General features: G+C 45.1%; 1 protein-coding gene across 2 annotated transcripts in view; it reads left to right on the top strand.

Annotated features, from left to right (window-relative positions):
• MYLK (myosin light chain kinase) overlaps positions 1 to 25,177 on the top strand; it is a 1,918,108-nt gene that overhangs the window by 1,554,126 nt on the left and 338,805 nt on the right. For both annotated transcript variants that reach the window (XM_078682035.1, XM_078682036.1), the window contains one exon: positions 6,025 to 6,075. In XM_078682035.1, the coding sequence (XP_078538161.1) occupies positions 6,025 to 6,075 (51 nt within the window). The remainder of the gene's footprint in view (positions 1 to 6,024; positions 6,076 to 25,177) is intronic.

Below are 25,177 nucleotides of genomic sequence, written 5' to 3'. Positions count from 1 at the left end.
CCGAATTTACCATCATTCTTTGGGTTGCTAGTTGTCTCCCAGTACTTGAAGGGTCTTTTGAATAAGCTCCAGCTGTTCTGATACAATAGTATTTGAATCTCCAACTGGCTCAGATGGCTTCCCCCTTTAATGGACTTCATAACTGTGAGCTTAAATACCCAACACTCAAGACCATGATTCAGTTATCTGTGGCTTCAGCTACAGTGAGGAGGGAGCTACAAGATCTTTCTTTAGAGTTGCATTTTCCTTGGTTTTCTAAAGATACAAGATAATAAGGAGGGTGAAGTAATCGTTCTTGACCAAGTCAGACAGTTAATTCCACCTTAACCAGTTGGCTGAAGAGAGACGGATGCATCTGAAGGCCTGATGTAAAAAGGAATATCGCAGAGTTTGCAACCGCAGAGTGTCTTTTTAAAAAGCACTAAATCCATTTTGCAATCACAAAATAGGTTTAAAAGCCAAATTGAATTGCTATTTGGAAGGAGCACTTTTGGGGTGTTACCTCTAATTTGTGATTCTTTATGGTATGTATCAATGTTTTGTGACCATAATCCAGTCGCAGAGCACTGAAAAGTTACAGACTCCTGGGTTAGGCTGTTGACCCATTCACAAAAGGGAATGGGTCCCCTTGTTACCTTCTCCTCTTTGTGAATGTAAAAAGAAAACATGGCCAGCTCTGAAATCATCTGAAAATAAGTTTGCTTTTTAAACGCAGCCGCATGTCCTACAAAGGAAATCTTTACTTTATTTAAATGCGATCACAGAAATGATGATCTGCTGATGCCAGCAGTCTACCATTACTGTGATGGCATCCAATCTTACTGAGTTGCAACCTTCCTCATTAATATTGATGAGTTAGATGGGACTGCAACTCTCCACGATTCGAAATTTTGTAAACTGAACTGTGCTCCTCCTTTGTTTTGTCCGTATTCAGTAAGAGTGAACAGGTCAACAAACAAGTTGTCTATCCACATTATAGGATGTTAAATTCTTTTTCAGTGGTGTTTTTTTAATCTCTGTATGTCAATACTGTCATTACCTTGTATAATATCTTTGAGTATAGCCCTGTCCGTGTTGTTTGCCTCATCCTGACTGTTTGATTTATCTAATATGGGCTCCATGACTAGATTCCTGTCACCACTTGTCACTGAGCAGGTGCTGCTGATTTCGATAAGAAGTCTACCTGTTTTCGAGAGGAAGGTACATTTGGATGGGTTCAGGACGTAAACTAACCCTAATTAAAGGTGGAGTTTTCAATTGACATTTTAAGGAAACCCTATCTACCTTCCTCAGCTACAGTACCTTGTAGGAGTCAGTGTATCCACTCTAATTATTGTTTAGAGTTTTTTATCACTATTGTGTCACCTGTGTGTGGTCGTTTGGCTCTCGAGTTGCTGTGTTTTGTTGTTTTCAATTTTGGAGAAAGTGGAATTTTGTGGTAAAGTGATATCGCCATGTTTAGTACTCCAGTATCTTGAAAAGAGTCTTGGTTTGAGAGGGAGAAGGTGGGAAGACAAATCTTCAACTCCATTTAATGACCTTGCATGCATACCAAATATAGCATTGTTGATGGTCTCTGCAGATTATGTTGGGGGACAGAGTGATGGGAAATATGGGTTGGTCATTTCTGCTGCTTGATGGCTGTATTGTGGAGTGGATGTGAATGTGAGCTCCAGTTTCTGCTAGTTGTTCATGTTGACTAGCTTTTGTTATAGTTGATGTAGCACCTGATCTCCAGGGTGATCTTGATTTAACATCGTTTTTATTTAATGCTTTTATCACTGTCCATTGGCCCTCCTTATCTGGGCCTTTGTAGTGTTGGGGTATGGGTGTGGCCTGGTTTTGTAGCGTTGACCCAGATCAGTTGACTGAGGGTGAGTGTTTGATTTGCTCAAACACTCCGTCCATCATCCCCTTTGGTATCGCTTTGTTTGCCCTAAGTTGGCAGGGTATGTCCAGACGTGGGTCCCTTGCTCACTCTGCCACTGGATTCAAGATAGCCTGGCTGATGAGTGTTATGAACCCGAAACCAGTCCCAGGATGCTTGTTTCCAGTCCAGGGAAGACATGGCTTGGCACTTCAGGCTGGACTGTTCCCATGAGGCACAGGGTCAGACTGATTTGCATATGGCCATGTCTGAACTGGGGTGGTGGAGTGAGCTGAAGAATGATGATGGATTAAACCCAGATCAGTTGACTGGGGGTTAGTGTTTGATTTGCTCAAACGCTCCATCCATCATCTCCTTTGGTATCGAAAGGAAGTGGTAGAGCAGTTCTCTTTGTAGCTCTCGATGTGGTCAGCTTTCCAGATCCTCATTGTGAAGCTGTCATTTTAATGGACTGCTCTAATACTAGGCTTGAAATATGGCAGCCCTCTCTCACAACATCAGTGTGAGGAGTTATCTAATTTAATTTCAAAGAAAGTAGCAGGTATTCAGGCCTCATTTTCCCTCACACTGGAACCCTATGTTCAACTTGAGTTCCTTGCTGAGCCCGACCCACATTTTAGCTCATGGATCCTCCAACTTTTTTATCTCTCCTTACCACTACTAAGTCAGTTTCACCGCTCCACCCATGTCCTTCCTCGGTGTTAGGTAAACTTGAATACAAATCTATGGACTTGCTCACCCAATTTGCCATTTAAGAGAAGTGCTTCACTTTTGGAAGGCACAGCTCCAAAGGCTTGGAAATATACTATGGTGATGCCTTTACTAAAAAAGTCCAATGTTGACCCTTTTACCTGGTAAAATGATAGACCAATATCTCTCTTGCCCATCCTATCCAATGTTCTGGAAAATCATGTGAACAAACAGCTCACGAGGTACACAGATCTTACTGGCTTGCTCCATTACTCCCAATCAAGCTTAAGAGCAGGCCATAGCATGGAGTCAGCCCTTCTCGCCATGACGGATTATCTCAGGCAGCAGCTTGATAATGATGGCACTGCAGCACTGGTTCTTTTGGACGTCGGTACTGCTTTTTACATGATCAACCAAAACACTTTACTTGAAAGACTAGAGGCCTTGAGTGTACAAGATATGGCTTTGTCATGGTTGGTCTCTTTCTTGCAAGATAGGGTTTTTCAATACGACTCACATCAGCATCTCTCTGAGCCATACCCTTTGCCTACTGGATCCCCTCTCAGTCCAACCCTGTTTAACTTGTTCATAAGACCACTTGCAGATATTGTAGAAAACTATGGTCTTACTCTTCTTTCATGTGCCGATGACACCCAGATCCTTGTCTTCCTGTCATCTCAGGAGAACCTCAGCAGAAAGGCTTTGACCAGCTGCCTCGCACAAGTGTCATCCTGGATGCATACCAACTCCCTCCAGCTAAACGGAGATAAGACTGAGGCGTTATTGGTGGGCAACCATCCCCACCTTTGGAGCCTGTGGCTATGTGTACAGTTCATACCCCTGTCCCCGTAGTCAAGAATCTGGGGGTGTGGCCTCTTGAAAGCTTATCCATGAGTTATCGAAGCACCAAGGTGGCTGCCACGTGTTTTGGCATTCTATGATGGCTTAAAGTCATGGGATGGCTCTAATTCTGCAAACAGAACCGTTATCCAGGCTTTGGTTATTTCCAGGCTGGCTAAAGGAAATATTCTCTATCTGGGAGCCAAGAAAAGAATGCTTAGACAACTCCACGTCTACTACATCCCCATCCCCCCCCCCAATTCTACTCCACCACTAGTATGCTTTGTGAACTTCGTTGGCTTCCAATTGAATGTTGTGTTAAATTTAGGGCACTTTGCTATGTTCATAAATGTCTTTCCAACTCAGGCCCCATCTATCTTAGATCTCTGAAGTCACCATACATACTCAACTGTGCTTTGCGATCTAGTAACTTGTACTTTTTGCTATAATTCCTCGAATTAGAAAATCTTGACAATGAGTCCATGCCTTCTTTTTAGTCCCAACGCAATTGAATTCCTTACCCACTGATCTGAGAGCCTGCCATTCTTTATCGCTCTTCCGTAAGAAGCTGAAAACGGGGCGGTTTCAATCTTTGGTGTGATGTGAACTTGGGTTCCGTATTGTAGCGCAGCACTGGGAAACTCTTCCTGGGTAACCTTGCGCTCAGCAAATCTATATAATACTATAAGAATAATAACAACTCTGTCTGATGGATTTAATGTACATTTTACCATGGGTTGAGCTGCCACAGTTGCTTTCACAGGATGAGCGCTTTGGCAAAAGATATGTAGAGAGGCCACTTATTCTAATCTGAATACATTTGCTCAGTATTATTTGACTCGGGAGCTATTGTTGAGATGTTTAAAAGGTTTATGGTACAAGATATCTGTCGCAGCCCCGTGTATCAAGTGGCAAAAACAAGTTGACAGTCCAGTTGTTTCCTGCAAGCCATAAATTATCAGTACCACACAGCCTAAGCAGTGTAACTCAGTACCAACAATAGTACAATTTGATAGAAAACTCCGAATGTCTAGGCATGACAATTGTAACTTGGACAGGTTATTTCCTGAAGGAGAATTGGTTGTGAAACTAGTAATCATTGGTGGTCTACAGAGTGGACTATAAATGCAAGAATACCTTTAAACATGCTAGTAAGAAAGTGATGACGATGTGAGAGCCTATTTTAGTAATTTTGATTGAGGCCCGTGTTGTAGGGTCACAATGTTGCTTCTCAAATCTAGGAGTGACTCTGTTAATCTTACTTTGACAGTCTTGAGGGGTTTGGACACTGTAGATTTGAGACTGAATATCTAAAATGGCACTGTGAATTCTCATCAGCAGCTGGGTCCTAGGGATCTGCAAATTTGAGTCTGCATCCTGCATCAAAGAGGTTATAATTACAGAATGGTAGTTCAGTAGACTCCCAAATCTATAAGCAGAGTGAAAAATCCCCCTTGGAAAGCACTGTTCCTTTTCACTTTTGGGGACCTGTATATAACCCTTCTGCGATGCCCCACACTGAGTCAAGCATGCTCAAAAATTAGTGAAAAGATTTAAACCAAACAACAAATAGGGTCTACTTTGACAACATTTCTAGTTTCATGTCAAGTTTGGCTTAGTTCCTTTGAGCAGTGTTTGATGTAGCGAAGACTAAGAATTCTTATGGCGTTCAAAATGCTTCTTGTCTGACCTTAATTTAACTTTTTACGTTCTGGTTGGATATACACGATCTTTAGCATTCATAAACCTAGCTCACAAGCACTAATTGTGTGGAGAAGTTCATGCAGATTAGAAAAGCAGGTACAATATTATTAACACATCAAATAATGCCTTTTCATATGTAAGCGGAAATGAACCCTAATTACGAGGTTGCTATCACAGACTGTCTCTATAAATTAGATGTATAGTAAATAAAGTAAATTTTTGATTTCTTGAACAGAAAAACCTATGAAAGGGTGATGGTCCATATGTGTAATAGATCATGTTAACCCAAAGGATGTATTACTCTTCAAAAAGAGAATAACCAGTTTAAGGCAGTATTTTTTCAGTATCAATGTCAATTTTGAGAAGAGAGTTTTGTAGCAAGAGCTGTAGAATGGCAAAGATAGGCCGAGAAGGGCTATGGCACAATTGCCCATAAATCCATTTCTAATAGAGGGCCAAAAAGATGGATGTGGTATATTTTAGCACTTGACATTAACAAGTAATACTCACATCTCCTAATCATAGAATGTATTAATAATCTCAAAATCCAGTAATTTAAGGAAGTAGGAGAGATCACTTTGCATATTATTAAAACCGGTGGATCAAAGGGAGGGAAAACCTATTGCACATCTAGCAGTAATATAATGTAAGGTGGATTTGTAGAGCGCTGCGTGTCACCCAGGAGGGTATCCAGGCGATGGGGCTCCCTTTGATGATAGCTTCTTAATCTGTACAATTGTTTTGCGGAAACCGCACCATGTGTTAAATTGTACGTGTAAAATGCCTGCCTATAAAACATTAGTTACCCATGCGTGCAGATACAAATATATTTGCATGTGTTCACTTCTCAAATGAAGCATTGTGAAATTGTGGAATTTAATCACTTGTTTTTTCTTCTACAGATGAAGCAACAGTGAAGAAGAAACCGCCTCCCAAAACACCGCCCAAAGCAGGTAACTGGACGCAAACCAAATGCTTGTTAATTTCAGATGGATGTAAGCATTCTGCATGAATAAGAAGGTACAGAAACAAGGAAAGCAAAGGAAAAAGAGCTGTTTGTATTTCCGAATACTGTGGTCCTCGAAGGCTCTCAGTGACATGATAAAAAGGTCCTCTGATAGCTCATTGGTTGATTGCTTGATATATAGGTCAAGCGATAAATGTGAGAGACGGTTTCTGTATAAGCTATTCTCAGCCATGTTCACATTACTGAAGATCATTTTGGCATTGACTGTGTGAATGTTACTTTAAATTGGACTGTTCCTCTGATTGAGAGACAGACCTGTAGTACAGATATATTTGTTATGCTTTGTGTTTCACAATTCTTTGTTACATGCGTGGCATGCTTACTTAAAAAGCAGAACACAACTGTGGAGTAAAAAATTATGAGGATTTTGTGTAAAATGAAATACACAAAACTCGTGAATTTCAGCTATGTAATTAACATTTCGTCAATGCATCACTTTTTGCCACTCCACATATTACATCTTAAATCAACACCATATCACCCCGTATGTAAGATCAACAGGACACATTACACTACACTGTAGCACACCACACCACATCACTCCATCCAACTCCAGTTTACACCACTAATTCATCACAGAACACCCATCACTACATTAAACTTAGAGGCTTGCTCACTTATCACCTGTGTTCAGCACATATCCAAGCACACCCATCTATGACATGTCTGGGATCATTAAACTTAGGCAATAAGGCATTATTCTGTAATAAAGCTCACCGCATAGCACACCACCATCGCACCATGGCTCACTGTTCCACTTATTACAACACATTGTTTCAACTTAAAACATTACATTATATTATAAACCCAAATTCTAATATTCCAGACTCACTAACTTATTGCTGCCTGCGAGGGATCTTGTACTGCACTAGAAGCGAGGAGCGCTTTCCGTGCTAACTCACCGCCTGCATCCTGATAGCCTCGAGGTCGCGCTGCTGGTGGGAGCTCTCCCGTGCTCGACGGAGGCTGTTAGCTCCCAGCAAGCGCTTGACCCAATCCCCATTGGCTGCCTGCACCGGGGGACTGCGAGGCCCAGAAGCCTTTGCTTCCTACACCTGGTGCCTCTTCCCCCGGCGGTAACGCCCCCTACCTGCCGCCAATAACTTTTCGTGACACCCGCTCCGCGGGTGCCACTCACTAACTTATTGCTGCCTGCGAGGGATCTTGTACTGCACTAGAAGCGAGGAGCGCTTTCCGTGCTAACTCACCGCCTGCATCCTGATAGCCTCGAGGTCGCGCTGCTTGTGGGAGCTCTCCCGTGCTCGACGGAGGCTGTTAGCTCCCAGCAAGCGCTTGACCCAATCCCCATTGGCTGCCTGCACCGGGGGACTGCGAGGCCCAGAAGCTTTTGCTTCCTACACCTGGTGCCTCTTCCCCCGGCGGTAACGCCCCCTACCTGCCGCCAATAACTTTTCGTGACACCCGCTCCGCAGGTGCCACTCACTAACTTATTGCTGCCTGCGAGGGATCTTGTACTGCACTAGAAGCGAGGAGCGCTTTCCGTGCTAACTCACCGCCTGCATCCTGATAGCCTCGAGGTCGCGCTGCTGGTGGGAGCTCTCCCGTGCTCGACGGAGGCTGTTAGCTCCCAGCAAGCGCTTGACCCAATCCCCATTGGCTGCCTGCACCGGGGGACTGCGAGGCCCAGAAGCCTTTGCTTCCTACACCTGGTGCCTCTTCCCCCGGCGGTAACGCCCCCGTGCAATAACTTCCCTATAAATTGGGGCGTATTACACGCAACGCGGGACGCGCGCGAGGAGAAGCGCGAGGCGAAGCCCGGGCCAAGGGCGGGCCCGTTTCAGCCCGTTAGACTGTGCAGGACTGGACTGGGCCACGGTATTTTCATTTACAGCTACATTCCATTTTTGCCTGTGATTTACCGGGATTATCCCTATTGTATTAACTACATATACACTAGAAGCTTTGTAGCACTCGATTCTATTTCATAATGAATAAACGGACTAGAAGTAAAAAAACCTCCAGCCTAACTGACATCACCGGCCCACTAGACCTATTTATTACTAAGACTCATGAGGTCATTGACAACAGCATACAGATATTACAACGAAGGGTATCCCATGAATTGGAGGTCGCAAGAAGGTCGTCCATGGGGCCTCTGGCGTCTGCACAAACTCCCCAAAAGGGTCCTATTGCCCCCCTGCTGAAGCAGGTGGACAATACGAATGTACTAATTCACACAGTCCCAAATAGCGTTGATTTATCCGCTACCCAACTTTCTTTAGGGTCTAACTCCTGTGAGGATTTGGAAACTACACCAGATCTACAATTCTCTCAAAACGAACAGGACAGCGTAGATATTGTAGACCTTGACCCCATGGGTAATCGGGAGGGCGCCATAGCAAAGAGGGTAAATAAAAATACGGATAAGACCATAGATGAGGCAACACTAGCTCCGCAAAACACCAAGACCTCTCTTAAATCCACTACTGACACCATCTTGCCAGGCCAACTAATTTCTATCAATAACGGTGCTGATCGCATAACGATACCCCATGACCCCTGCCCTAGAGAGCTGTCAGGGACACATACATTGGGAGTAGATATACAGAAACCATGCTCTGCATGCATAACATTACACGACTTTATCACGAATAGCATGGGGCGCTTGTTAAAACATCATTTGCAACCCCTAGAGAAGAGCATTATGATCATAGAGAAACAACTAGCCAAATTAAATGTCCCAGTATTTAAGCAAAACACATTGGGTACGCTTGCTAAGGGCTCCGGGTCTGTAAATGACACAAATACGCAGGCGCAATGCCCGCCCCCACCAGGCATTCAGCCCAAGCCTCACCCGCCTGAAAGAGTTCCTAACGTAGAAACTCAAAAAATTGATAGGCAAAACATACAAACCACCCCAAATCCCGTGATAACAGAAGGGACAGGAAAACGGAAAGGCCCCACCGGGAACTTTCAAAAAACCCCAGCCCCAGTGGAGTCCATTAGCCAAACAGTAAAACAAAAGGACACCCTACCGACATCCCAAAAAATTCAACCATCTCAGTCACAAGGTAATGAGAGGAGGGCCCCAAGGTATAGACGTCCGATACATCTCCCGCCTGAGGCGACCCCGTATACGGTCATACTTACAGGGGTCACGGAGCTGGCTGATGGTGCGGATGAACCTCCTTGGTCCCTCCGTAACAAGGTACTACAGTGGTTAAGCCAAAACAGACCTCTTCACCCATACAATCATGGTAGAATTGTATCCATGAGGAGAGTGTTCTGGATTGGCGAAACCAAAAAAACTCTAAAGGGCGATTGTATCGTACTAAATTGTGAGGACCCAGAAACAGCTGATTACATCTCTTCATGGCCAGCTTTAGAAAAAAGGGGGGGCGTTGACGTACAACGTCTTTCCTTTTTTTATCCCCCACTAAATATCCCAAATTACGGTGACACAAATGGTTGGGAGGAAGCACAGGACTGGTCCTGGACACAGGTGGGGCATTATAATGGAAATAGAAGCAGGAATAGGAACAGCAAAAACCATTGGAATGGAGGGTGGGACAATCATCAATGGCCACCGAGAAGAGAGATCCCACACCCTGATTATTGGAGGGGGGTCCCCACGAGGAATAGGTACGACTGCTTGGATATGGTCGATTGACCAACAATGACAATAAACCCTAAAATTAGAATTCCTGGCACTCTTGTAGAAACCTGTAATAGTGTAGAGCAGTTTGTTACTGCTAATAGTCCATCAGCAGGGTATACATCTGATCCTCCATTACGGAATACACTTCGTACCCCCACAACCCCGCAGACCTCCACCCAAACATACAGGGAGCAAGGACTCAATTTAGTGGGCGTTGAGAGCCCAACTCCCCAGATAGTGGCAACAGAACCCAGCCGACACAAATTAAATTTGAAAATTACCTCCTGGAATATTGCAGGGTTGAGTAATAAAGCAAGGGCCCACCCATTCCTTTCATTCATGGCAAAACAGGATATAGTTTGCCTACAGGAATGTTGGGATCAGGAGGAAACCCATATTGAGGGCTTCAGCACCCACTATATCCCGGCGATACAGGGTAACCGAGGTAGAGGGTCGGGGGGCCTATGCATCTTTACCTCCAACTTGTGTAATATAAAATTGACTACATATGTGCCAAGTGGATCCACAGTAGAAGTGGCTAGATCCTTGCAGGGACTTACAGTCAAAGCAAAGGGGTGGTCCCTCTTTGTGGTGAATATATATATAAATGCCCCTAAAGTAGAGCCCAAAGCCCTAATAGCGGAGCTTAATGCAATGCTCTTGATGGGTAACCAGAACACAGACTGTATTTTGGTAGTAGGCGATTATAATTGCCACCTATGCCCCTATAGTGCCACAAAAAACTGTGGAATCTATAACTTAAGAGGAGACCCCACCACACATTTCGAACACTCCATTATTGGGAATATGCTTAACAAACTAATGCATGATTGGGACATGGGGTTCGCTAACGAACTTTGTGAACCTTACGTAGCCTTCCAGACAACATTCTTTGGTCGGGGGTCTGGAACCACAATTGATTATATCCTAGTGACCAATAAGAATCAGGGCTGCCTGGGGGTTTTCAATACGGAAGACTTGGCACTAAGTGATCATTTCCCGATCAGCACCACAATTTCTATCGAGAAGAACGAGAGTCCCGAGTTAAGCATACCGAGTATCCTTCATGGTCATTCGGTGTCACTGGCAAGGAAAAATGGGTATGCAATAAAGTGGGGAAAAATCAATGCTATAACTTTTCTAAAAGATCTAGTCCAGAAAGAAATGAAGCAATTCATGGCATGTCTAGAACCTAACACCACCCCCCAACAAATTATAGCGGCGTATGGTAGCATAACTGCCACTATAAATGATAAACTAACAAAAAAATTAAAGAGAGGGATAGCACAGAGAGAACATGGCTGGTTTAATTCCGCCTGCTCTAAAGCCCACAAAGATCTTGTACAGGCTTTAAAGACACTCCCAAAGGATAATAGTGCGATTAAGCAAGCAAGACGTGCCTATAAGCAGACGCTACGCGAACGACAGGATGAACTCAAAAACCAGGCTTGGGAAGCCCTAGTAAAGGCAAGTTCCATAAGGGATAATATCTCTTTTTGGAAGGAGATTAATGCCCCTTTTTTCTCCACAGACAACAAGGCAGATTCAATGGAGATAGCCATAATGGAAGATGCCTGGGTTGACTATTTCACCTCGCTATATAAAAAAGAGGCAATAAACATGACCCCAGAACATAACTTCTTCAATAGGAAGAACTCGCAATTGGCGACGCAAGATAGTTTCCCCTTAAATATAGTTTTTACCCCTCCTGAGGTTGAATTAGCAATCTCACAGAGTGCAAATTTAAAAGCTCCCGGCCCAGATGGAGTCCCCATTGACTTATTTAAAGGCAATGTAGAATTGTGGGCCCCATTACTGGCAAACGTACTAAATGCGTATAGCATAATGGGTTTTCCTGACTCCTGGCATGAAGCCATAATTATTCCAATATTTAAAAAGGGGAACAGACAGGACCCAAAATGCTACCGCCCCATTTCCCTGTTGGATACACTAATGAAGGTGGCAGGTAGAATTTTGTTAACTAAACTACAAACTTGGTCCAAAAATAAAGGGATCGTTTCCAAATTACAGTATGGCTTCAAAACTGGAGTCGGCACTGTAGAGCAGGGTTTAAACTTGAACTTAATAATAAATAAGTACATTAGCAAGAACCAAGGGAATCTTTTCCTTACTTTTGTCGATTTATCCTCGGCTTTTGACTGCCTTGATCATGATGTGCTCTGGAATACTCTGGCCAAGTTGGGAATAGATAAAAATATCCTACACTTTATACAGGAACTATATAGAGATGCGGGGGCAGCGGTCAGATACGGGAAAAATGGTGAGCGAACAAAAAAATTCCCCATAGCAAAAGGTGTTCGTCAAGGCTGCATCCTTGCGCCTTTCCTTTTTAATTTATACATTAACGAGATAGCAGACGTTTTAAATGATCTTAAAGTTGATTATCCCAAAATAAATGGTACCCCAGTATCTTTATTACTGTATGCTGATGACGCGGTGATTATGGCCCGCACACAGATAGGTCTCCAGAAAGCCATAACGGGTTTCTCAACCTTCATGTCCACGAGAGGCTTAAAGATAAACGAGGGGAAAACATTTACAATGACATGCTCCTTGAAGAAAAACATACCAGACTGCAAAACCTTTGTTAATAGCAGTAAGATAGCGATGACCAAAACCTTTTCCTATTTAGGAATTACATTTAATAATAAGGGTACATGGTCCTCAGCAATAACCTCGAGGAACTTAGCCTTCGCCCGCACAATAGGCGCTCTTAAACACTTTGCTAAAAGATTGGGCAGGAAACCTGTGAACATCTTACTGAAGATATATGCTGCTAAATGCGTGTCTACCGCCGTATATGGGGCGGGTGTATGGGGCATCGCAGATAGTACGCAGATCCAAACAGTGGAAAATGCTTTCCTTAGGTACCTACTTTCAGTTCCTCGCTCCACGTCCACTACTGTGTGCCACAATGAACTGGACAGAGTCCATATTATAGACCTGATAAAAATAGCACCAGTAATGCTGTGGTATAAGATTTGGACATGCGAGGATACAGGGTTCAATAGGGAAGTAATTAACGACTGTTTAACCCATTCTGCGTCCACCAAACAACCATGGCTAGCCTATGTGAAAAAGTTCTTTCTTTCTATTGGTAAACCAGATCTCTATTCGAACCCCATAACATGCTCACAAATATCAAAAAAATCCCTAAAAATGGCATGTTTGGATTTACTGACAGAACGAAGATGGTACTTAGACGGGCACAAATCTACTATAGTAGCACATCGTAACATCTTACATGGTCCGGGTATTCATGCTTATTTAGCACCAACCTATTCATGTTACCATAGAATGCTCCTGACCCGAATGAGGACGGAGTCGTTCTATAGGCTTGTATCCTTCCCCATGACAAATGATTGGTCTGCAATCATGGAAAAATGCCCGTGTGATGACTTATCTAGACAGTCAAATTTACATTGTATATTTTTCTGTAAGTATTATCAATGGGGGAGAAAAAGATATCTGTTACCACTGCTAAAGTCATGGGGTGTAAGAACTTGTAAAACCGCACTGTTTAGATTATACATGCTGCAAGATGAAGTTACCATAGTGACAGCGATAAAATTCCTGACGTTTACCGTAAAATGTAGGGGGTCCATGGGAAATATATAGGTCTTCTTGGATATACATAAAACTGAAAATTCGTATTATAATGTTCCTTATAAACACCGGATAATACGTATACAGTAGCAGACTGTATGAACTCCAAGAGTCCTGCAAATGAATTTTAGAACTTTTATATATGCAATTTAATGAATTTTATCTATTCTATCTTGATGACAGGTTTTATTGTAAGAAATTTTATATATAAGAAAAATTGTTTAGTTGCTTTTCGTTTTGTATTTGTATGTCATGCTTTTATGGTTTTTTGCCAAAACACCGAATAAAGCTATCTTGAATTGAATTGAATTGAATATTCCAGACTACAGTTTATAACACTGATTTATATAACTCTCCATATCAGATGGCTGTGCAAAATGCCAAACCACACAACCCACACTAAACTAGACTAAACCACCACATGCCACACTACCACATACAACATCATACCACACCACAGCATAACACTCCTTAACACAACATACGGTCCCAAACCACATCAACAAATTAAACCAGAGCACATCACACCACATCACCCAATATTAACCATCACCACAGCACAACTGTTATCATCACTTCTCTGCCTCACCCTACAGTCTATTATGTAATTCAACCATCCAGCGCCAACTCACACCACTTCACATCACCAGACACCAAATAACAATATGCCGTTATTGTGTCACAGTCTACAGAATATGGTATATAGACGTATCATCTCAAACAAATATTGTGTCCTAAATATAATGAAAAAATTAGATTTAGGACCCAAAATTTATGTTAGACGGTATTCTGATAGCATATGCCACACTATATAACAGAACAGCACATCTTAGTACAACATCACACTATATAACATAATTTAATACAATTCCACTCCAAGCACAGCATGCTGCACTAAATTACTCCCTCCATTACATAATATCTTTGACCACTGCTTAAGATCGTTATATACTGTTTGACACAAATTTATACCTACCACACCAAATCACAGCTTCTCAAACCATACCTCTCCATACTTTCAAGTAAAATAGCATGCTGCACAAGATCATAAATTTCCTATATGCACCACTTCACCGCATCATTAGTTGTATCTTACAGATATGAACTCTTGAAGCTACAGTCAGCTGTACTCATAATATACTAACCCAAACCACCTCAGAAAGTGTGACCTCTGGGAAGGACAATTATGCAACAAGTGGTCAGATTGCCTACACCTATGAAGCATCCACAAAGTATTAGGCACCCACATGTCGCAGCATGATCACATCCTTGTGAAGTCTTGTGTGGCAAACTACTCCTTCAGAAATTTGCTATAGATAATCTTAGTTAAATCATATGTCAGACATCAAACACTTCACTCGCACCAAAGGATATAAGAAATGTTCACACTGTTCGTTCACTCTACCCACTAAATCATGTTATATCTATGACAATTCACCTTAGCACACTTCAGGATGGACAGGACAGACTTCCAGTACATGCCAATGACTTTCCTTCATGGGATGGATGAACCCTATCCCAGTGCAACGACGTTAGTCAGCCACTGATACAAATCAAGCTCTGCCTTCCTTGCTGTGGAATGATCAGCACTGCAGACATGTCAGCACTTTGGCTGTGCAAACTTAGTTTTAACAAAACTGACACCACTGGAGAAACTCTCAAGTCTGGGACTAGGGAGGCCTTCTTGGATGGACAGGAGAGACAGGCAGCACATGCCTGAGTCTGCCACTCATGAGAGGATATTAACACTATCCCAGTGCCACGAAATAAGTACATTAGACTTAGGTGACAGTAAAGAGTATCTCTGGCCCCATGGATCTCCATCATGCTAGGGGATTCCATCGCCCAACGCTCCTTGCGCCAGGAGGCGCCGCTGCAGCATAGCATAGCTTTGAACTGGTGCGTGGCTAGGCTCACCAGCGCTTCTAGCGTGCTCTGCCGTCCCGCTGAATGGGCTCTTTTGGTGACAGTAAAGGGCATTTCTGATAGATACATCTGCCGTGTGGATTCCTCACCTTGTGAATATCCCCTTGCGCCAGCAACATTCGGAAATTCTTTTCGTAGCTTCGCGCCGACGTGGACTTGGACGTCATAGAGGCACGGCACCGCTCGTGACTCCGCTGACGTCACGGACGCCTATAATAGGCCCACGCCGGCGTGATGACATCAGTTCCCTTTTTTCCGCGTCGTCGACGCTAACGGTTTTCTGGGATCGTATTGTAGCTTCCTAGTAACTTAGTTACTATTGTTCTATTATTACTGTTTCTATTTTCTTCGAGATGTCGTCGAAGAAGACTGGCTTTAAAGCTTGCGGAGAATGTGGCAAGACAATGTCTATTACTGACCCACATGAATGCTGCGTCTGGTGCCTGAGTTCCGACCATGACGTCGAGGATTGCCCTTGTTGTAAGAAGATGACCCCAAAATCTCTACGAGAAAGGGAGACTAAACTCCTCGTGGCAAAGCTGAAGAATAAGAAGGTTAAAAAGACTTCGAAGTCTCGATCTCGACGTTCGAGGTTGAGGTCTCGATCGAAGTCATGCTCGGAGTTGTCTTCAGCTCATGTTTCAAGATCATCAAGGAAGAAACATAAGAAGAGGAGCCATGAGTCACGTCATCACTCGGGGAAGGACTCTGGTTCGAGACCGAAGTCGCAAGTAAAACTTCTTAATAAGGAAGTGGAGATTTCGGCGTCGGAGGATCAGGACTCTGTTGGTGAAGCTTCTCATCCGAATTCACCCGAGTCACCGAAGCAGATGGCTATCCCTTCTCCAGATCCGTCCTATCCTTTTGGTCAGGAGGATGAAGGTGAGGTGCAGGGGGCTGGTGAGGCCGAGGTTCCGGTGCCTGCGGGTTCGTCGACCCCGGTTCCGGGACTCGAGGAAGAGGTCAACGTCGTGTCGACTCCGCCTCCTCGTGAACAGCCCGGAGGACCGTATCCTGATTTTACGGCTCCAGGTCAGGATCCATCCCATTTCCTGAACGCCATGTTTGGTGTTTATTCTAGGGCGATGTACCCCTCTGGTGCACCTGTTGGTCCCACGGGTCCTATGTCTTTTAACTTGGGTGTTCCCCAAGTTTATGCTCCTGCGCCCTTCATGCCTTTTATGCCGGCTCTACCACCGCATTGGCATTTTCCGACACCGCCTGTGTCGTCGACGCCGAAGCGTACGACGCCGACTCCGTCGACGCCGGTTCCATCGACGCCGATACCTACGACTCCGAAGCAGGATTCTGCTCGACCTCGTGTGAAACGACCTCATCCGACTTCGGGGTCGACTCCGGCCCCGGCCCCGTCGGAGTCGATTCAGAATCCTTCGACTTCTATCGTGAAGGAAAGGTCACGGAGAGAAGCCCAGAGACTTCTGGAGGAAGAACAATATCGGTATGCAGATGTGGAGGAAGGAGAGTTACAGGATTCTGAAGATCCTTTTGAGGACCTTGGTGAAGCCAGTGGGCTTGAACTGTCTCCTGAGTGGGATTTGGATGTGGTACCTTATCACACTGTTATCAAAAAGGCGGCAAATTTGTTGAACATTACTCTGCCCACTGCTGATTATAAGCCAAATCTTCTGACTGAAGTTCTTCATTTACCCTCTTCTATTATTGAGCCAATGCTGCCCTTTAATGATGCGTTAGCTGAACCCATCTATGAGGTTTGGAAGAAGCCTTTGTCTACTCCTGCAGTTTCTAGGACAGTGGCGAGAAGGTACAGGGTTGCACCTGGTGACCCTGAATTTTTGTCAACACACCCCTTGCCTGAGAGTTTAGTTGTGCAGGCTGCCTGCTCGAAGAGGTCTGCTGGTGCTTTTCCGCTGGTTCCTGGGGATAAAGAGTCCAGAAAGCAGGATCAAGCTGCCAAGAAGGTCTTCTCCTCAGCCAGTATGGCATTAAAGTCAACCAACGCAACTTGTCTGATGGGGCGGTATGTCCATGCCTTGATGGATTCTGTCAAACAGTTGGTTCCGAAAATCCCTGAGGAGGATACAAAGGATTTTCAGGAGGTGATATCGGACACTCAGGCTGCTGCTAGACAGGTGATTCAGAGTGGGCTGGACACTGCTGATTCGGTGGCGAGGGTCATGGGCTCTTCCGTGGCCACTAGGAGAGCTGCATGGCTTAAAACATCAGAGTTCTCTACAGATGTTCAGTCTGTTTTGATGGACTTGCCTTTTGATGGCTCAGGATTGTTTGGCAAGAAGGCTGATGCTGCCTTGGAACGTTTTAAAGACAGTAGGGCCACTGCGAAATCTTTGGGCCTTCAGTCCAGGGTTACTACTGGAAGACGCTTCAGAGGTTTTGGCAGATCTTCCTTTCGTTCCTACAGACCATCTCAGCAACAGCCACAGCAACAGCAAAATACGCTGTATAAATCATACAGGGGCAGGCAAAGAGCCCGTCCTAGAGGCCGTCAGCCTTCCTCCTCCTCCTCTTCTTCCCCTTCCCAACCCCTGCCAACGCAGCAAAGCAGCCCTAGATCCGCCATTCCGGATCATGTGGGCCCAGTGGGGGGCCGGCTTACCCATTTCCTACGAGATTGGGAATTGATAACATCGGATCTTTGGGTTCTCAATCTCGTGGGGAATGGGTATGCTCTTCCCTTTCGGGAGTTTCCCCCAAATTACCCTCCTTGCCAGGGTTATTGTTCGGAGGACCACCTGCTTCTCCTGCAGGAAGAAGTCCTGGCACTGTTCAGAAAGGGTGCGATAGAGGTGGTTCCGGAGCAGGAGAGGGGTCAGGGATGCTACTCCCAGTATTTTCTGATCCCCAAGAAGGATGGCAGACTTAGGCCAATCCTAGAGCTCAGGATCTTGAACCTTTACCTGAAACAGGAAAAGTTCAAGATGCTCACTCTTGCACAGGTTCTTCAAGCGCTGCTGGAAGAAGACTGGATGGTGTCGATCGACTTACAGGATGCGTATTTTCATTTTCCCATCTTGAAGTCGCACAGAAAGTATCTCCGTTTTACGGTTGGGTCGCAACACTACCAGTTTGCGGTCCTTCCGTTTGGTCTTACTACTGCGCCTCGAGTCTTCACCAAGGTGATGGCAGCACATCTCAGAAGGTCGGGGATTCCAGTGTTCCCCTATCTGGACGACTGGCTGATCAAAGCAGAGTCGCCGGAGAAGGTGCTCCATCATCTGCAGGAGACAACTCAGTTGTTGCACAGGTTGGGTTTTTTGATAAATGTACCCAAGTCTCACCTGGTGCCCTCACAGCGCAACCTGTTCATAGGTGCGGTACTGGACACTACTGTGTGTCGTGCATTCCCTCCTCCTCAAAGGATTCGCGACATACAGGAAATTATTCCTTTGTTCTACAATGGAGCGGCCGTTCCAGTCCTGAAGGTTCTTCGCCTGCTCGGTCTGATGGCTACTTGTATTCTGTTGGTCAACCATGTACGCTGGCACATGTGGGCACTCCAGTGGTGCCTCCGTAGGCAGTGGTATCAGCACAACGGAGATCTCAGGGAGTCAGTGAGGATCTCCAGAGAGGCTGCAGCGGATCTGTCTTGGTGGAATGTGGAAGGCAATCTGTCACAAGGAAAGCCTTTTCAACTTCCTCCATCTGTGACCACAGTGATAACGGATGCATCCACTCTCGGGTGGGGTGCTCATCTGGGAGACCTGGAGGTCAAGGGTCTTTGGTCTCCAGAGGAAAGGTTGCTTCACATCAACCTTCTAGAGTTGCGGGCGATACGTCTGGCACTCAAGGCCTTCCTCCCTTCCCTTCGCGGTGTATCAGTGCAGGTCCTGACGGACAACACGACCGCGATGTGGTACATTAACAAGCAGGGAGGAGTGGGGTCGCAGTGTCTCTGCAGAGAGGCTCTGCGCCTCTGGTCCTGGGTTCAGGACCATCAGATTTATCTGATGGCAAATCATCTGGCCGGAGTTCAGAACGTTCGTGCAGACAGTCTCAGTCGGCAGTTCTCTGCCAATCACGAGTGGAGGCTTCACCCGGAGGTTGTTCACGACATCTTTCGGATGTGGGGGACTCCTCGGGTGGACCTGTTCGCCACTCGCGAGAATGCTCACTGCCCGTCATTCTGCAGTCTCCAGTATCCGATGCAAGGGGCCTTGGGGGACGCGTTTCAGTTGAGTTGGAACTCGCAACTCCTTTACGCGTTTCCTCCCATACCTTTGATTCCTCGGGTTCTGAGGAAGATTCGCCAAGACCGGGCCCAAGTTATATTGGTCGCCCCGGATTGGCCAAGAAGGGTGTGGTACTCAGACCTTCTCCACCTCTCCTCTCACCCTCCGCTCCGTCTCCCTCACAGGGCAGATCTCCTCTCCCAGATGGAGGGGCAGGTTCTACACCCCCACCTCCAGACCTTACACCTTCATGCCTGGAGATTGAACGGGGCAACCGGAGTTCTTTTTCTCTCCCGCCTGACGTGGTGGATGTCATCTTGTCAGCCAGGCGTGACTCCACTAAGTCCATCTATTCTTATAGGTGGTCAAAATGTGTTACTTGGTGCAGGGAGAAGTCTATAGACCCTTTGAGGGCCCATTTATCTGATGTTCTCCAGTTTGCCCTTTCTCTGGCACAGCAGGGGCTTGCTGTTGCCACGGTGAAGGGCTATCTTTCAGCGCTGTCGGCATTTATCTGTTTGCCTGACCAGCCTTCTCTTTTTAAATCTCCTGTTGTCCTAAGGTTTTTGAAGGGCCTTATAAATAAGTTCCCTCCTACTCCTTTTATTGTGCCTCAGTGGGACTTAAATCTTGTCTTGACCTTTCTGATGGGTGCTCCTTTTGAGCCTCTTCACAAATGTCCTATGAGGCTTTTGACTTTTAAGACGGTTTTCCTCGTTGCTATAACCTCAGCAAGGAGGGTAAGTGAGCTTCAAGCTCTTAGTTACAAGCTCCCTTTCTTGACCATTCATGCTGATCGAATGGTTCTTAGGACCAGGGCTGCTTTTCTGCCTAAGGTAGTGACTCCTTTCCACCTTGGTCAATCCATTACCCTTTCTACCTTTTATCCTCCCCCACACCCTTCCAAGGAGGAGGAGAGATTACACCATCTGGACCCTAAGAGGGCTGTGTCTTTTTACCTGGACAGGACTAAAGACTGTCGGTTGGATGACCAGCTCTTCATTGGCTTTGCTGGTTGCAAGAGAGGAAGAGCGGTCCATAAGAGGACTTTATCAAGATGGATCGTTCTCTGTATTAAGATCTGCTACTCTTTGGCCGGTAAGGAACCTCCAGAGGGTATAAGGGCTCATTCAACTAGAGCTAAGTCTTCGACCTCAGCATTGGCTAGAGGTGTGCCTGTTGAGGATATTTGTAGAGCGGCAACTTGGTCTTCCCTCCACACATTCGCGAAGCATTACTGCCTGGATTCCGAGGTGAGGAGGGACGGTCACTTTGCACGCTCTGTCCTTCAGGATTTCCTGGTCTAGAAGAGTGGACTCCCTCCTCCGGGAGTGGGGACTGCTGTGGGACTCTATTCACAAAGTGAGGAATGCACACGGCAGATGTATCTATCAGAAGAACAAGTTACTTACCTTCGGTAACAGTTTTTCTGGTAGATACAATATCTGCCTGTGGATTCCTCACTGACCCACCCGCCTCCCCGTTGTCCACTCTTCTATGCCAGAGTTTCTATTATGTATTTGTTTATTTCAAATGTTTTGTTGCATTTGCTTCACACTGTGTGTGTTACCTTGATATTTGTACTGCGTATACTGGGTATATGTCTACTGTCATTGGTCTGTCCGTGTGCCTCGAAGGCACGGAAAAAAGGGCGGAACTGATGTCATCACGCCGGCGTGGGCCTATTATAGGCGTCGGTGACGTCAGCGGAGTCGCGAGCGGTGCCGTGCCTCTATGACGTCCAAGTTCACGTCGGCGCGAAGCTACGAAAAGAATTTCCGAATGTTGCTGGCGCAAGGGGATATTCACAAGGTGAGGAATCCACAGGCAGATATTGTATCTACCAGAAAAAGCGTCACCGAAGGTAAGTAACTTGTTCCTCTGGTTCCCATGGATTTTCATCATGGTAGGGGACTCCATCCTGCCAATGCTCTTTGGACCGGGAGGTGCACCCACAGCATAGATTTGAATGGGCATGACCAGCATCACCGGTGCTTATAGGGCGCTCTGTAGTCCTGCAGCATGGGATGCACAAGGGCCACACCCAGGCAAAGCACGGGCCAAGGGCAGGCCCAGACTGCACCCATCAGCACCAGTAAGAGGTGAGGCGGGGCCACCCACTTTGGCCCTATGGCTAAATGCCTCTTAACATTGGGGTAAGCCAATTGTTCATAGCTCTGCCACAGATGCAAGTCTGATTGGCCCTAACACTCAGATGTGGCAAACTGTTCTGCCTGTCACAAACTTGACTTTTCTCTGGGACCCTAGCTTCTGTTGCTCGATTTGTTCCTAACCTGTTTATAACCCTGTTTAATGAAAATTTGCTATAACTATCTCCCATTTTTCAAGCTATCTGCAATACTTAACTATAGGGAAAAGGAAGAGTACTGGCAAACTTGCTGTAGAACCAACTGGCAAAAAAACTACTGATTGTTCCATATTGGTAACTTATGTGATATAGACAATCTTATAGAAGAGGTGGAACGTATTTTATACCCAGAAAACTTTAGTACCCTAGCAGAAGATACAAGTAGCCCCCTTGTTCAAAAGCAAAAACCTGGTAGTCCCAAGTCCTCGCCACCTTCTGTAACCGACTGTAATGAAAAATTAAGAGGGCTGTATGTTGAAGCTAGATCCCCTCCGTGCAGTCTACCCACATCCCAAGTCATTTTTGCCCCTAGAACCTGTGGCCCTTCGTTCTAAGCAGTTTTCTGTATTCTCTCCTAGTGATATGCCTCCTATGGCGGAAAGATTAAGGATCTTTGGGCTGTTATTAAATCTTTGAGGGCTGAGGTCAGGTCCTTAAGAGAAGAACTACATTCCCTGTCGATTATCAAACTGCACAAGCTCTACCCTGAAGGTGGGGCTGGAGGTGGTGAGGGTAACAGTCAACTGGTGACGGATCCTCATTCTGAACCCCAACCAAAAGTGTCACCCTCTAGGTTAGGTTAGGTATTTCTGGACCATTGTGCAATTTAAATAACCACGGGGCCTGGACCTATAAATTCCTCCCTTCTCGGCTAGAAAGTAAGCACCATAGATATGATCTGTCCAATCCTTCGACCATCAGAAGTGTTTTAATGGGGGAGGAACAAAGGGGGTTTGTGTCCAAATAAGTATATTCATGTTTTACACCTGCTGAAACCCCCTACTGCTGTTTCAATACTTGACCCTTATGCTGAGCCACATACATCTGCACGCCCACTGTTGAATTCCAACAAAAGTGCTTTTACTTCTATCAGGACGATATTTATGACTGGTGTTCCAAAACCACAATTGCAAGCTATAGAAGACCAGGCATCTTTGATTAATAAAGTGATCCATTGAAACCGGAATGTGAGGTAATGCTACAGAGTTATCTACTCGGATATAGTAAGGCCTTCCAGAACTTATTTTTCTGAAAAACTGACTAGATTAAACTCCAGTTCACTCATCGTTCTATTGCGCATGGGCTGTTTTCCATGCAATCACAAGCCATTACTTCCTAGTCTTCCCAGATTCAATTATAAAGCAAGGTCCTTCCATTGCAAGGGGCTCACCATTTCTAATCTACTTCACACCTTTCTCGTATGGATTGACTGGATTGCATGGAGACCCCCATGATGTTAATCAGTCCTGGAGTTACATTCTATATGGCCCGCTTCTTCGTGTTCTCGCTATGCCTTAGACATGCCACTGGAGGATCCCTGTGACTTTTTCTGTTCTGGTGCCAACAAAGCTTATAAATCATCCCATGGAGAATCAACTAGGTTACAACTCTGTGATCCACCCCTTAATCATCTTGATGCCCAAGTTTTACCTAACCTTGATTTGTCAAGCTCTTTTATCGTGATCTCTTGCAACATTGCAGGTTTGGGGAGTAAGCAAGTCCAAGGGGTTTGGGAGGACTTTATAGATATGGTTGATATTCCTATGTTCCCAAGAAATTGGGAAATTGTTCCCTCCCACAGATAGGGTTTTATGACATACCATGGGCACGCTAGAAAGTCAAAATCTGGTAGATCATCAGGTGGACTCACAATGTCAGTCAAGGTCTCCTTGTGATGTCAAGTTAGACCTCCACCTATTGCCTCCCCAGATATTCTTTGACTTTAGATTTGTCTGCCAAAAAGAGAAAAATTACTCCTTTTTAATGTTTATTGTAGGAGTGTCTTCTGTAATTCACAAGTCAAAGGATTCAATAAATTCCCATTCGAAGGAAGAGGTAGGTGTAGGAGTAATTATAGGAGGGGATTTCATTGTGTGCTGCAAACCTATCACACTTCTAAAAGAAATAACTAGTGAGGAAGATCATCATTGGAGTATTCCCCAAATTTTGGGTCCTTGTAAAAAAAAAAAAAAAAAATCCCGAAAGTAGATCTGCAGTTAATGGATCTTTCTTAGCATATGTAATCATATAAATGCCTGTAATGGCAGAAACAAATCTGATGTAGAGAGACTCCTGGCATTCAATAGACACTTTTACTCAAGCCACATTTAATATTTTTTGTGGCTCTCCAACTCTGTGGCAACATTGAAGATATGAAAGTCATCCCTAAGATAGAGATGGACCACTTTCCCCTCCTTCTCACCCTTTTCGACTTCACAGTCAAGGAATGATAGGGGCTTCTATGTACCCTGTGGCATGCCAACAGTGAGAAATAATAGTAAAATGGTTAGGTGGTAGTGTGTAGTGAAAAATGAGGGCCTTTGCCATAACTAGACCCCTACTCTGTTACTTTTAGCCTTCTCAGAGCTAACCCCGTTGTGATTAGGGACATTCACACTAAATGGTTTGAGGAAGTAAAGGTGCTGTGTTTTACTAAGCCTTTGTCCTCAAGGAATCCCACTGTGCCAGTAGATCCCTCATGGTACAACAAGGACTGTAGAGTGGCAAAAAGCCACATCCTTGCTGTCCTCAAGGGGTAGTCTTCACAAGATGTTAAGTCAGCAAGAGCAGATTATAAATAAGCCTTACAACTAGAAAAATCTAACTGAGACTATCTGGAGTGATATCTGGAGTGATATACTAACTGAAGTGCGATCAAAAGGGGCACCGGTCAGGGTTGTCTCCTGTGTCCATTGCTTTTTGCCATTGTGATGGAGCCATTTGCCTGTAGACTTAGACAAGCCCTGTGTGGTTGGGGTATATGGATTTGCAAAACAGAACATATAGGTCCAGATGTACGAACATTCACATTTGCGAGTCGCAAATTGCATCGAATTGCGACTCGCAAAAGTGAATGTACAGTAGTGTCTCAGACACTGTTTGCGATTCCCAATGGGGTCGCAAATTTTATGCCTCATTAATATTCATGAGGCAGTCACAATTTGCGACCCCATTGGGAATAGCTAGCACTCACAGGGATGGTGGCCTGCTGTGGGCGCATAAACATAGAGAATCCAACTGTGAATAGGGGGTGTTCCCTACAGTGGTGGGGAGCACACAGTGTTTGTAAAATACCCCTCACACACCAAAAGGACCCTTGGTGTCATGCTTCATCATTGGGGTCTTCGCACCCCTCTACGGAATGCGGCGTGCTGCGACCTACGACTACGCGGGAGCACTTAGGTATCTATGTGTGGTGCATGTGAGGGTTTTAAGAATAATGTGTGTGAGTGGTGGGGTTTAAGTGAGTGATAATTCAAAAGGACCTGGCTCGTGGGGTAGACACAAACAAATTTTTAATGGGCCTCCGGGCTGGTAC

This window comes from Lissotriton helveticus, chromosome 3_1 (assembly GCF_964261635.1).
Source record: "Lissotriton helveticus chromosome 3_1, aLisHel1.1, whole genome shotgun sequence".
Classification (NCBI taxonomy): Eukaryota; Metazoa; Chordata; class Amphibia; order Caudata; family Salamandridae; genus Lissotriton; species Lissotriton helveticus.
Note: the sequence above shows the minus strand (reverse complement) of the source record. Positions and strands in the feature narration are given on the sequence as shown.